The 13,791-nt window shown below is 31.9% G+C and overlaps 1 protein-coding gene, 1 long non-coding RNA gene and 1 pseudogene across 3 annotated transcripts; all 3 read left to right on the forward strand.

The window, feature by feature from the left end:
* The first annotated feature begins 1,672 nt into the window (after positions 1 to 1,672).
* Positions 1,673 to 2,689, forward strand: LOC146898383 (cytosolic sulfotransferase 15 pseudogene; annotated as a pseudogene).
* Positions 2,690 to 5,036: 2,347 nt separating this feature from the next.
* LOC146898384 (serine/threonine-protein kinase Aurora-3-like) lies at positions 5,037 to 9,673 on the forward strand. Of its 2 annotated transcripts, XM_085737427.1 has the most exons (7): positions 5,037 to 5,958; positions 6,713 to 6,748; positions 7,655 to 7,861; positions 8,336 to 8,431; positions 8,707 to 8,921; positions 9,011 to 9,083; positions 9,346 to 9,673. In XM_085737427.1, the coding sequence occupies exons 1-7, from the start codon at positions 5,866 to 5,868 to the stop codon at positions 9,442 to 9,444; spliced, it is 819 nt and encodes a 272-aa protein (XP_085593553.1). In that variant the 5' UTR covers positions 5,037 to 5,865; the 3' UTR covers positions 9,445 to 9,673. The 2 variants fall into 2 exon arrangements, with proteins under 2 accessions (XP_085593553.1, XP_085593554.1); XM_085737428.1 differs by lacking the exons at positions 6,713 to 6,748; positions 7,655 to 7,861 and having other exon boundaries at positions 5,744 to 5,958.
* Positions 9,674 to 11,597: 1,924 nt separating this feature from the next.
* On the forward strand, positions 11,598 to 12,306 carry LOC146898385 (uncharacterized). Its single transcript, XR_015023343.1, has 2 exons — positions 11,598 to 11,738; positions 11,849 to 12,306. It is a non-coding gene; the product is annotated as an uncharacterized LOC146898385 (long non-coding RNA).
* Positions 12,307 to 13,791: the final 1,485 nt, after the last annotated feature.

Consider the following 13,791-nt stretch of genomic DNA (forward strand, 5'->3'; position numbering starts at 1 on the left):
ATACTTATTAAATTAACAAAGACTAATCTAATTTTTGTCAAAAAAAAAAAAAGAAAAATAGACTAATCTAATTTTATTTTTGACAAAAGAATAATCTAATTTTAATCACAAAAATAGACTAATCTAATTTTATTTTTGACAAAAGAATAATCTAATTTTAATCACCTGTGTAAAGCGACACTGCCGTTGTAATTTGGGAGTTAAGTGGCAACTTGTGAGAGATGATAAAGATGGAAATCAAAATACTTTCTCATTTTCTATAAGCACTTCGACTTTTTTCATTTTCTATAAGCACTTCGACTTTTTTCACCTATATTAACAAGATAGTAAAATATTCATGCATTCATACGGATCACGTAATATTACGTTAAATATATAAAAAAAACATTTGCATTAGTAATATTATAAAAGGTTTAGATATATTAAATGAAAATTATCAACATTAAAATGATGTTTTTATTAATAAAAAAAATTATATGCAAAACTTCGTGAAATATTTTCATCGTATTTGTTGCATGTTTTATTTGTTTATATAAGCGGAAACAAATTTTTATGCACTGATATGAGAAAGTCGATATGATAAAGTTTTGATAACTAATGACTATTTTATAAATATCAAATTAATATAGTGTTTCTATTAATTTTTTTTTTCTTGAGCAGATATTAAATATTTTTTTATTTGCAAAACACTGTTAAATATTTGCATCACACTCGTGACTATCTTCAAAATATCAACATTAATGTAGTGTTTCTACTAAATATTTTTAGGTTAAATAAGTTTTTTCATCCCTAAAAATATAGCGAATTTTGATTTTAGTCCCTAAAAAATTAAACGGAATGTTTTTGTCCTCACAAAATTTTTTATTTTATTTTTTGTTCCTAATGGCCAATTAGTCCCTAAAAAATTAAACGGAATGTTTTTGTCCTCACAAAATTTTTTATTTTGTTTTTTGTTCCTAATGGCCAATTTATGTTAATATGAATGTCAAAATTATGAGTCTTTTATGCTCAAAATGTGTTCATGTTATGTCTTTTTATTATATTCAATTTTTGTATGTTCATATTATGTTCAAAAAATGTCAAGGACACGTCAAAAAAATTTCGTTAGGGACCAAAAACAAAACAAAAAAAATATGTGAGGATGAAAACACCTCGTTTTATTTTATAAAGACTAAAATCAAAATTTGTTATATTTATAGGGACAAAAAACTTATTTAACTCAATATTTTTTATGCTAAAACACTTTTTAGTCTTTTATCTTTATCACGGGGTTTATATTGGTCCCTTATTAAAAAAAATGTGCAGATAGATCCTTTAATTTGTTTAACTGATACCAATTTAGTCATTTCCGTCCATCAATCACTAACGAGTCAATGAAAAAAAGTTCCTCATGAAGTATTATTTAAAAATATATATATTTTTGTCTGACTTTATCAAAATAAAATAAAAATGAATTTTGTTAACGAGTGTCTTAAAGACATTAATTAAAGAACTTATTCAGAGAAACTTTGTCTTGGAAATACAAATTGTTACTTTTATCTTCGAAATAATTACATCATTTTTACTTCAAAGTTATTTCTTTTAGAACTTTAATCAATGCTCCAAGAGTAACATAATTTTCATGCTAACGAACACTACCTTTCATATTCGATATCCCTCCTCCCAAATCCAAATGGCTTCAAGGGAAGAAGCAAGTGAAGAAGATCACAAGGTTAGTTATGATTATTGTATGCAACAAATTCTCTCACTGCTCAGAGAGACAGGATTGTCAATCCAAGATTTATATTTTTTCCAAAGTTTTTGGTGTCCACCAATGCTAATCCAACCTCTAAACTCTTTTCAAAATAATTTTCAAACCAAAGACAGTGATGATATTGTTGCATCCATGCCAAAAGCAGGCACCACTTGGCTAAAAGCTTTAACATATGCAATTGTTAATCGCCACTCACTAGAGATGCATGACCATCCATTACTTAAATCAAATTCCCATGAATTGGTGCCTTACCTTGAATTTAACATTATGGTGATAACAAAGATCAAACTCCTCTAATTGACCTATCAAATATGACTGAACCAAGACTTTTTGGAACTCATATTCCATTCAATTCCTTAGCAAAGTCAATTAAGGAATCCAATTGTAAAATCATTTATTTATGCAGGAATCCACTTGACACTTTTATTTCCACTTGGTTTTTTTTATCAATAAAATTAGTTCAAATGAATCTTTACATATGTTGAACTTAGAGGAAGCATTTGAAATGTATTGTAAGGGGAGAAATCTATCTGGTCCTTTTTGGAACCACATGTTGGGTTACTACAAGGAGAGCATATAGCTAGACCAGACAAGGTCTTATTCTTGAACTATGAAGAACTTAAACAAGATGACAATTATCAAGTGAAAAGAATTGCGGAATTCTTGGGCTGTCCTTTCACTCAAGAAGAGGAAAGTAATAGAGTGATTGAAAATATAATTAATTTATGTTGCTTTGAAAATATGAAGGATCAAGTAAAGAAATCTGGAGTTTTGTCATCGACATATGAGAAAAAACACCTCTTTCGAAAGGCTGAAATAGGAGATTGGAAAAATTACATTTCCGCTTCAACGGTAGAAAAAATATCGAGAATCACAGAAGAGATGTTAGGTGAATCAGGCCTGTCATTTGAAGTGTGTCGAAGTATTGATCAATGATTACGTATAAATTGTTTTGTATTAATAAGTTCATTGTTGTTGTAAGAACCATGCATTTAGCTGAAATGTGTGACACAATTGTTAATTGTACAAATAAGTGAGTTTTAGAAAGTTACTTGTATTACAAGTTATTGTGCTTTTGTGTAACTAATTAACCACTTGACAGTTAGTTAGTTAGTTAGGTTTGTAGGTGAATAGCTTGCTCTATTTACACTTGTATAGGTAGTGTAACACCCTTGAACCCCAAATACAATATTTAATTATAAATACGACTTTAATCAAATAAACTTCAAGGTGCTACTTCATCATTAATAAAAAAAACATACATAGATCATCATATACATAAACAGTAGTAGTAGAAATAACATCTCAAAAGAACTTAAAGTCATGATCTCAAAATCTCATATACATCATCAATGTGAACTCAAAGGTTCCACAAACATAAAATCCAAAACATAAATGAAATCTCCAACATCCTAATCAAAGTCCACTAGACACGACTCTGAAATCAAAACATAAAAATGAGAAGGCACCAAGTCGTCCTCGAGTACTCACACTGACTCAATCGTCCTTAACTTGCATGTCTACACCACGAGAATGTAGGCAACCGGGTAAGATATACGTTCAACATAAAGAAGATGCGAACTCATGTATAGTATTTAGGATTCACAAATACGCATATTCATTTCCTAATAATACTATAATCACATGTAATCTTATTTAATCAATTAAATAAATACAACTCTCAAATCATCATCACAAGACATGAAAAGCATTTACATCGTCACTTTATCACCAAGTCGAATATATATAACATTCACACTTCATCACCATCGTCACAATCACATAATTCCACATAGATGCACATAGATATATTTACATATACACCTTTCACATGGATTCACATAATCAAGTACACAACCTTCACATAAAGTTTATGCATGCAATGCCCTAGAACGACTTTATATGCATGTGGTACCCTTTTTGGATATCGGAGTTATGTACCGACACCGAATGACCCCTCATCATCAAGATTATTTGGATAATTCGGAGTTATGTTACCGGATTATTCCCTCAACATCGCGATTCTCATCATCAAGATTACAATACCATGAATGCATGAACATTTAACCAAGACTATTGTTTTGTTATTGTCAAAAAAGTCTATTAATATCATTTTTTACAATTTAGTACTAACAATATGCATACAAATATTTGTAAGTTATAGAATTGTATTTTTTTACATAATATATTTCATAATTTTTTTCTTTATTTTTATTTTTATATTTTATAATGTTCGTTGATTTTAATAAAATGTTTATTTTGATTTAATTTTATTATATCAAATTTTTGTAAGAAAATATAGATTTTTCTATCATGAATTTTTTTTAACAAGCAAAAAATAGATTATATTAACATTAACTGAGAGTCCTTATCAACACAAGGTGTGCCAAAAAGGACCTCAAAAGTTTACAGCCAAAACAAATCGAAACCAAAGGGAACATCAATAAATTAGCTGATGCCCATACAAACAAAAGGGCTCGACCACCCATACGAGAGTTTAAACCACGATTGACATTATATGCTTTCATCCACAAAAAAATGTTACTTGACTTTATCTAACAATTGGTGAATTGTATTTTCCTTAGTCTTGAAAACTCTATTGTTCCGTTCATTCCACAAAACCCAAACACAACATAACCAAATAATCTGCATGAAATAACGACGAGTTCGCAATCCACCTGAAACAAACTGAACACAATGATCATGTAAGGAATCCAGATCAAGAAAAGAACAAACTGATGATATGTGAATCCAAGAGCTAACCATGCACCACAGAGGGGCAAAAACCGGACAAGAAAGGAACATATGATAAGCCGTCTCTAATCCTCCGCAACCAGTCACACATAATTGAGAGTCATTAGAAATGATGTCGCGTGTCACCAAATTATCCTTAGTCGGTAACCTGTTACAAATAAGTCTTCATGCCAAAATAGAAACCTTCAAGGGAACCTGTTTATGCCATATTAAGTCTTAGGTAGCTTCCACACCATAAGAGTCTTGGCTAGTGAGCAGTGGCAGATCTCTTTGGAGACCCATGGGAGCCACTGCATCCCCAATATATCTATAAATTTCATATTATGCATCATAATATCATATATCAATTAAATCATGGCTGTTGCAGTGGTTTGAAGCTCTTCCAATCTGCTGGAGGTCATTTGCTCATTTTTTTTTTTATATTTCCATTGTATTTTTAATATATTTGTTCAAAAAAAATGTTCATGACGAGGGTTGAACTGCCATCCCCCACACTAAAACAAGAAACAAAAAAAATGTTAATGACGAGGGTTGAACTGCCATTCCCCACACTAAAACAAGCAAACACATCACCACACCAATTCATTATATTGATTTTTTTAAGGGAATTCATTATATTGATATTTCTTTGAAACTGTTAAATATTTATTCGAAAACTATTTGGCACCCCAGCAAAACAACGGGAGATCCACCACTGAACACAAAGATCATGCCTTTATTGACAAACTATAAAATAATTATCACATTTTTTTTCTTTTGTTTTCACTTTCTTTTTCTTTACTCTATCTTTTCTTTAGTGACTATATAAAGTGTAGAAAAACTAATGATTTAATTTGTTTGGATTTTGTTTTCCCATAGGTTAGAATATGCTTTTATTTTCTCCAGGACTTAACTGGATCTTGCGAATTTTCTTAAGGATTGAAATGAATATTCATTTTTTTTTGGAAAGGAATATTCATTTATTTTTTATTTAGTGATGGTTATTTAGTAATGTATTCTATACAAATTTACAAATTGTTTTTTTTTTTTTGAGAGAATACAAATTTACAAATTGTTAATCCTTCACAATATTCTTTCGGACCAATTATAAACTTCTTCGTATAAAAAACATCACGGACTAATATGAGTGAGTTTTTATTTTATGGAGGACTAAATTGATTCTAAGAGAGAATCTTCACTTTTTACAGCACGTGTTTTCCCCCAAAAACATAGTATTCAAATTCAAATGTCAGAAAACTTTAACGTCCGCCGTTCAGTTTCTCTGTTTCGCCATTGCTTCTAACAACTTCAAATCATCAAATAAATAATATTTCATCTTCAAATTATTGTCAAAATATTTCAAACCTTTGTGCCGAAAAATGGATCGGGAATGGTCCATCAACGACTTTGAGATCGGAAAACCACTCGGGAAAGGAAAATTCGGCAGAGTCTACGTCGCCAGAGAAGTTAAGGTACCCAATTTCCCCCCATTTCACTATTTACTTTTTTCTGTTTGTGTTATTTGACACGTGAACACCGGTAATAATTAAAAAATGGAGTGTATGAATGTAAACAAATGTGTATGTGTTGTATTAAGTGTCAGAGACCAAACACATCTTCAATCTGAAGTGTCGGTGTTGGATAACTACAAATTGGCCATGAAGAGAAGACATCTTGAATTCATCTCACTATTTCAACTAATGTGTATGATTCGGTGTATAGATAGCTACAAACGTGATTAGGGCTAATTGCAATTTTTGGATTGGGATTTGTAATCTTTAGGGAGTGTTTGGTAAATAGCTTAATTAAGCTAGCCATGCGTACAAGAGCTTATCATATATAAGTGTATGTTGTGAATAAGTTGATTTCATATATAAGCTATATTTTTTGGGGGTTTTGAGTAGTTCAACTGGTTTGAGGTAAGGGTAGAAGGAGTTTGAGGCGTAGACGAAAGAGTAAATACTAATATAACAACTGATTACCAACACTTGCCTATCTAAACAAGTAATCATAACTCATAAGCACTATATTTTAAAACTTTTTTAAATGACTTATATAGGTGTTTACGTTATGAAATAAATCAAAATAAGATCTTGGGAATGCCCCTTATATCATTTTTATTTTCAAATTTATAAGTGGATTTTCAAGTAAAGGAAAAATTCAATTGTTCAGACTTCAGTGGGATCCAATAGATTTTTCACTAATTTTGAACTTTTTTTTTTCCAGAGTAAATTTGTGGTTGCATTGAAGGTTATCTTTAAGGCTATGTTTGGATTGATGGTATGTGATGGAATGGAATGGAATGGAGTGGTAACTAATTATGTTCCATTGTTTGGATTAGCAAAAAGTGAATAGAGTGGAATGGAATACAATGGAACCCATTCCATCCCATACCATCCAATCCTTCAATTTTCCATTCCCCCCAATTTGGGGTGTATGCAATGGAATGGAGCACCATAATTTAAATATTACCCTTTTACCCTTATTTTATTTTATCATTATTGTTTCCTCTTCCTCTCAAATACTTCATTTTTTCAATCAGTGTGTGTCTTTCTTCTTGTACATATTTGCGTGCTTACTTTTTTTTCTTCTTTGCTTTTATGTTCGTGCATTTCTCTGTATATGTAGTGGACCTTTTTTTCTTATTCTTTGCTTTGTATACCCAGCGAGTTTGAGTTATTTTTCTTGCTTTCTATACACAACGAGTTTGAGTTCTTATTTTCGTGCATTGTTTGTATATGTAGTGGACCTTTGTCTTGCTTTCTTATTCCATTGTTATTCTCATGGAGGTGAGGTGAGTGCAATTAATTTTTGGTGACTGCAATTCCTACGAGTTCCTCTTTGGGATGTTCTAGGAGCTTTTGTTTGGGTGGTTGAATTATTAAAGAAGATAATTTTTTTTGGTTACAAAGTAGATAAATTTTTTAGTAATGATATATTACATAATAATAGTGGTTTTAAATAGGGGTAAAAATGGAATAAAAACTATAATTTGTTTTATTCCGTCCACTTTCCAAACAATGGAATAGAAACATTGTTCCGTTACATCATAGAATTTCCAAACGGTGGAATGGAATATCTGTTCCGTTCCGCTCCATTCCACTCCATTCCGTTCTGTTCCATTCCGCTCCGCTCCGTTCTGCTCCGTCAATCCAAACAGAGCCTAAGGAACAACTTGAAAAGTACAAATTTCACCATCAACTGAGGAGGGAAATGGAGATACAGATAAGTCTTAAACATCCAAACGTCTTGCGTCTCTATGGTTGGTTCCATGATTCCGAGCGCGTTTTCTTGATTCTTGAATATGCTCATAATGGTGAGCTATACAAGGAACTTAACAAAAGAGGTCATTTCTCAGAGAAGCAAGCTGCAACGGTAATCCTTTATTAGTTTCATGAGTTTATGTGGCTATTTTGAAGAATTACCATAATGAGGCTGCTTTTTTAACTTGGTTTTAACTAGAGTCATGACATGAGAACATGAAGTAAATGTCTCTATAATCAAATGTCTCTTTATAAACATCACAGATATATAAACATCACAGATAGTGATCAACATATCTTGCCTTGTCCCTTATATTGATTTTTGTAAGTTTCTCGTATTACCATATCCGTGTCGTAAAGTATCTGTATCATAATATCTATCCGGATTTCTTAGGAACTATGATATGTACAGAGAAAGTTAGTGAAAATTGGATTTGAAACTACCAAGTTTTTTACAAAGAATGTTTAAGTAGGGATTATGTTATATTCTACCATTCTATGCTTATAATTTTACTCCTTCCTTTTGTAGCAATTCTTTGTATTATATTGAATCTTACTTTGTTTATTTCAACTTTGAAAATTTTAGTACATTTTAAGCCTCACGGAAGCATTGACATATTGTCACGAGAACCATGTTATTCACAGAGATATCAAGCCTGAAAATTTGTTGCTTGATCATGAGGTATCTTTCTATTCTTTTACCTGTTTTTATTGCACTTTCTCCAATGTGAACTCAATATTTTTCTTTACTATGTGTCAATTATTATGTTAGCAGAATCTGAAGAATTCAGTTACCTTCATAATATTAAGCGTAAAACATTTGCAGTTCATTTCAATTCTTTTTGATAATCTCGATTGTTGATATAGTTTTAGTCAGTTGATTATTATATTTGTAAATTTAAGTTTTGAGGGAACTTGTTGTAGCAACTAGTTTGATTGATAATGTCTTGGTTGCAGGGTCGTCTAAAGATTGCAGATTTTGGTTGGTCTGTACAATCTAAAGACAAAAGAAAAACCATGTGTGGTACATTGGATTATTTAGCTCCTGAAATGGTAGAAAACAAAACTCATGATTATGCTGTTGATAACTGGACTCTTGGTATCCTTTGCTATGAGTTCCTTTATGGTGTTCCTCCATTTGAGGCCGAGAGTCAAGCCGATACATTCGAAAGGTATCTAAGGGCATGTAACTTGCATATATATAGTAAACTAAATCACTTTCGATATATAGACATGTAATAATGTATTTAAATTTGTGCAGGATCAAAAAGGTTGATTTAAGCTTCCCTCCTAGTCCTCTTGTTTCTTCGGATGCCAAAAATCTGATTAGTCGGGTATGATTATATTATTAGAGTTAAATGTTTCTAGTACATAAAAAATTTCGTTTTTAGTCATTTAAACTTTTTCTTAGACTCTTGGTACTTACCATATTTTCTGCCAACAATTTTTGAATGACTTTTTGCGCGGATGTCTAAAATATTTTAAACATCTCCCCCACAGGTGGAATTAAATATTTTACACAATTGTTATATCTACCTATATTTTCATAGACATGATTAGGATGTTGTTCTTACTGCTATCTGTAACTTCATACAGCTCCTGGTAAAAGATTCCTCAAGACGACTCTCACTCCAGAAGATAATGGAGCATCCTTGGATAATCAAGAATGCAAATCGTATGGGTGTCTGCCAGTAGAGTCAACTTTAGTCACGCATATGTATAACTATCTTCTCGAGGGATCAAGCTGGATTCTACATCTGCCATTTATGATAGTACATTCATGTGTTTTTCAGAATTCAAATCATGAGCTAGAGACTTGTTGAGCAAATGAGAACTTGATTATAATTATAAAGAACTGTTGTAAAGAAAGTGTGCCCAAACATTTTTTCATCTAATTTAAGTCTCAATTAAATTTAACTCATAAGGGCATTGCAACATTTCATATTGGCAACTTAACCAAACTGTACTAATTTGAACTAAATCAAATCATGCATATCAAATTTAATTTGACTGGACACATGACAAAATTGTAAAAGTCAAGAACATATCACATCGAACCGAATCAAAATACAAATCTAATTAAACCTAAAACGGATCAAATAAAGCCTAATAGAAACTAAATTGGGCAGATATACCCTCCCACCTGCCTTGTATCATGAGCACAATCATCTCCAAGGTATGATATAATATGGTCGAACTCCATGTCCAGTCGCCGCAACGCTCCAAATCATAAAACAAACGAAGATACTGTGCATTAATCATGCATGTGTGGGGTTTGTCAGCAAGAATGGTGCACCCAACCAGATGAAGAAGGTACGTCCTCGCAACAAACTCATACTGGCCCTCTGCAACAACCCTCTTGTACAATTCACATAGCCATGATAAATTAATTGAAATGAGGACTCATGGTTTACTTACTCTTAAAAGTAGCTTCATCCCCTAGTAACACTTGTGCTGCAAGGGCTCATATCTTCCGCAGAAAAGAATTTGTTGGTTGAAGGAAGATGCAAAAGGCATATCTGAAACTGATGTTGACAATTGTCAAATAGACCTAATGCGATGGTCATCTCCCCAAAGGCAGATATGAGACTGTTGTCGATCATCATCAAATAGACCTAGTTCAAGGGTTTCAATCTTGAATCTTCAAACCATCACATCACGTGTGCTGGTATGTTCACAGTGCGAACTTAAATTTTGAGTCATGTGTGTGATCACCTTTAAGGGAGAAGGATCGTGCATGTAACAATAATTTTGTTGAAGTATACTCATTATTTATTGACAATTAGTTAGAAAACATAACTAACATAAAAAATATCTTTGATCGCCATAATCTCAAAGTCACATGGTGTTCATATTGGATTAACACCAATGCGTTGTATGGTTTAAGGAACCCAGCATGCTACTCCTACGTGACATGCTGCATATGTCATGGTCCTATCCTTCACCTCCTCCATTTCTGCATACTCATGCTCTACACTACATCATTTGTAACATGTTGAGGAACCTTTACATCCATTTGATTTCCTCGACCATGGCTATGATCACAAACATATGTGGACCACGAATAGCAACACACATCCTCTCTGTAGACTGTAGATGCAGTAAAATGAAATCTACCACCAGTCGGTGGAACTGTATCATCAACTGGTGGTACTCTATCACCGGTGTTACGAATGAAGAAAATTTGCTTCTATAGTTCTACCAACTAATGTACCCAAAAATATATAAACAAGTTGAAGAAAATTTGCAAAATTGTGTGACCTGACACCAGTTAAATGAAGGGACGTTGCTGAGACAAATGATAAATGGAGGTTAGTGTTATGTGGTGGTGAACGAGTAACAAAATAATTTGGCTGTGAGTGTTACTTGGGAATTATTTGCCTGATTTCATCTTAGTGTTAATTCTCATTCTCATATTAGGAATATGAAGTTTATCATCTTAGTAATGAAGGGACGTTTTTAGCAGTATATTATAACTATTATTCATTGAAAAAAGTTTGCTACAAAAAAGCACTTCATCATCCAAAAATTTGTATGATTTTGCATGAGGTTGTACGGTGGCACCGATTTGTGAAAATAACACTGCACAGAGTAAAATAATCAGTGCAACACAAATTAATTCACAACAAGACAATCGTAACAATGGAAAGCAACTTTCACAATGGTGGCTAGACAAATGTCATTTGATAGCTGTATATTGTGAAAGTAACTGTGGAGCACTTGGAATAGCCAACACCGAAAACATATCTTGTCTAGCCATATAAGATAAAAGATGAAATTATCAAGATATACACCAAATGTCAATTATTACTATTAATTATATGAGCTGTATAATTTTAAAGAATGAGGCTTTTTACACTATAAAGTGATCTTGCATATTTATATTTCTACATACAAGCAAGCAAACAGTATGGGTGAAATTATCAAGTTTCTTTTTGCTATGGTTATTTATCTTTTCATGTTCACCATAGTGACCGACGCGGCGTACTGTAAGTTTATTTTTGCAAAAAATAAGTAAATCAAACTTTTATTCTTAATCTTATACTCAATGTTTCATTGCATATTACTAACAATAATTCTTTATTATTTGTCTTCATAGCGCTTTTTTGTGATACCGTTAAAGATTGTCGTACTTATTATTGTGAGCCTCCTAAAATTAAAAGGTGCGTAATGTTGTCTTGTCGATGTTTATTTCCGGATAAGTAGCAGCGATGGGTGGTTATGGATATCGTTTTTTAGTGGTCGTTTTATGAAGGAGTCTGTTTTAGGTGGTGATGTTCATTTTGCTGGGTATTGTCCTCTTGGGTGTTGAAGGTAGGGTTTGACTAGGCGTTGTGTGCAGGGGTGTCTTTTATGGTGTTTATTTTCGGGTGTTTAGCCTATATAAGGCGCCTTTAGTTTGTGTTTCTGAATTACCGGTCTCTTTTCGTCTTTGCTGTTCAAAAGCAAAAAAGTAGCAATTAACTTCAAAACTACTTGTATGGTACTTCTAAAGGCAAATAATTGTATTTAAAATTATATTGTCGGTACTTTTCTAATATATTTCACACTTCAATATCTGTTCATCAGACCTTCAAATTTATTTGATTGACGATTGTATTTCAAATTATATTGTAGGTACTTTTATGATATCTTTCACACTTCAATAATCGTTCGTCAGACCTTCGAATTTATTTGATTGACTAGAAATCATATTATTGTATTATGAAAGCGTTACTACATTCGTTCGCTCTTAGAAGCTATCAAGATTAATTTACACGATTAAAACTATTTACGTTAATAAATAAAACATAAAAAATGTTAATAAATAAAACCAATATTTATTTATTTAAATAAATCATTATGGATCATATTATAAGAAAAATATCCATAGTAAACAAGGTTAATATTGTAAAAGTGTCAAGGTCTTTTAACAAAACTATTACATTTCATAAATTCATGTAATTCTATTGTTTTGTAATTATTTAAAATAATTAGTTAATGACTCTCATTTTAGTGGTTGATGACATACTCAAAGTAACTAATGGGACATATGTTTTTATTTTGTTTTATTTTTTATTTTTATTTTTATTATAAAAGTCAGAAATGTATTAAAAAAAGCATAAAAAATTTGAGGGGATAAATGCCACAAACCAATTAAACTAACAAAACCTAATAAATAAAAACATGATACATCTCTAAATAAAAGGGTTGAAAAAACAAAGAGATCAATCTAAAACAAGATATTCATTTGATATTGGAGACATCATTTTTTGATTGAATTATTTACTTGCATGTAGGCATGGCAATAGGGCGGGGTGGGGACGGGTTTTACATACCCCATCCCTATACCCGATTCTCATATACTTACCCGTTACCCTACCCATACCCAACAGGGATGAGAAATTGAACCTCATCCCCGTCCCCGACGGGTTCGGATATCCCCGCCCCATCCCCGTCCCCGCATTGATAATTGTTTTTAATAAGAAATAGAAGTTTTTTTTGCAACCCCTAGAGAAATGTTGTAATGCATTATCCAGCAATATGTTCACTTTAACATTTGTTAGACCGATTTATTTAGTTGCTCATTTAAATATCAATAGTAGTTTTTATAACACGAGAATTATCAAACAAAATAACATGGCATATCAACATAAAGTAATTTTCTGTATTCGGGACGGGTTTGGGTTTGGGTTCGGGTGGGTACCTATATACCCGTTACCCGTCCATACCCGTGTTTTGAAATTGGGGAAAACCCAAACTCACACCCAAACCTAGTCAAAACGGGAAAAACCCGTTAAATTGGGTTTGGTTCGAGCGGGTAACCACAGGTATGGGTTTTGTTGCCATGCCTACTTGCATGTATAAAATAAAGGAATGATGACACAATTTATGTTTATGTTCCAAAAATACTTCTCTATATTTTTTATTTACATTGTTAAAATAAATTGGTAAAAAAAAGTATTGTTCACCGTATAAATACATTCAACGGTAAATGTGTTGTTAAAAATTTTGTCTTAAAATTGTGTTTCCATAACTATTTCTTATTTTATGCATTATATT

This window comes from Medicago sativa, chromosome 8, assembly GCF_051527215.1.
Source record: "Medicago sativa cultivar Bolivia chromosome 8, Bolivia_mono, whole genome shotgun sequence".
NCBI lineage: Eukaryota > Viridiplantae > Streptophyta > Magnoliopsida > Fabales > Fabaceae > Medicago > Medicago sativa.

Excerpts from the sequence above, each read along its gene's own strand:
- LOC146898384 (XM_085737427.1), top strand. The coding sequence starts at position 5,866 with ATGGATCGGGAATGGTCCATCAACGACTTTGAGATCGGAAAACCACTC. Across the intron at positions 7,862-8,335 it reads CAGAGAAGCAAGCTGCAACG|TACATTTTAAGCCTCACGGA; the intron begins GTAATCCTTTAT and ends TGAAAATTTTAG. Across the intron at positions 9,084-9,345 it reads CCAAAAATCTGATTAGTCGG|CTCCTGGTAAAAGATTCCTC; the intron begins GTATGATTATAT and ends AACTTCATACAG.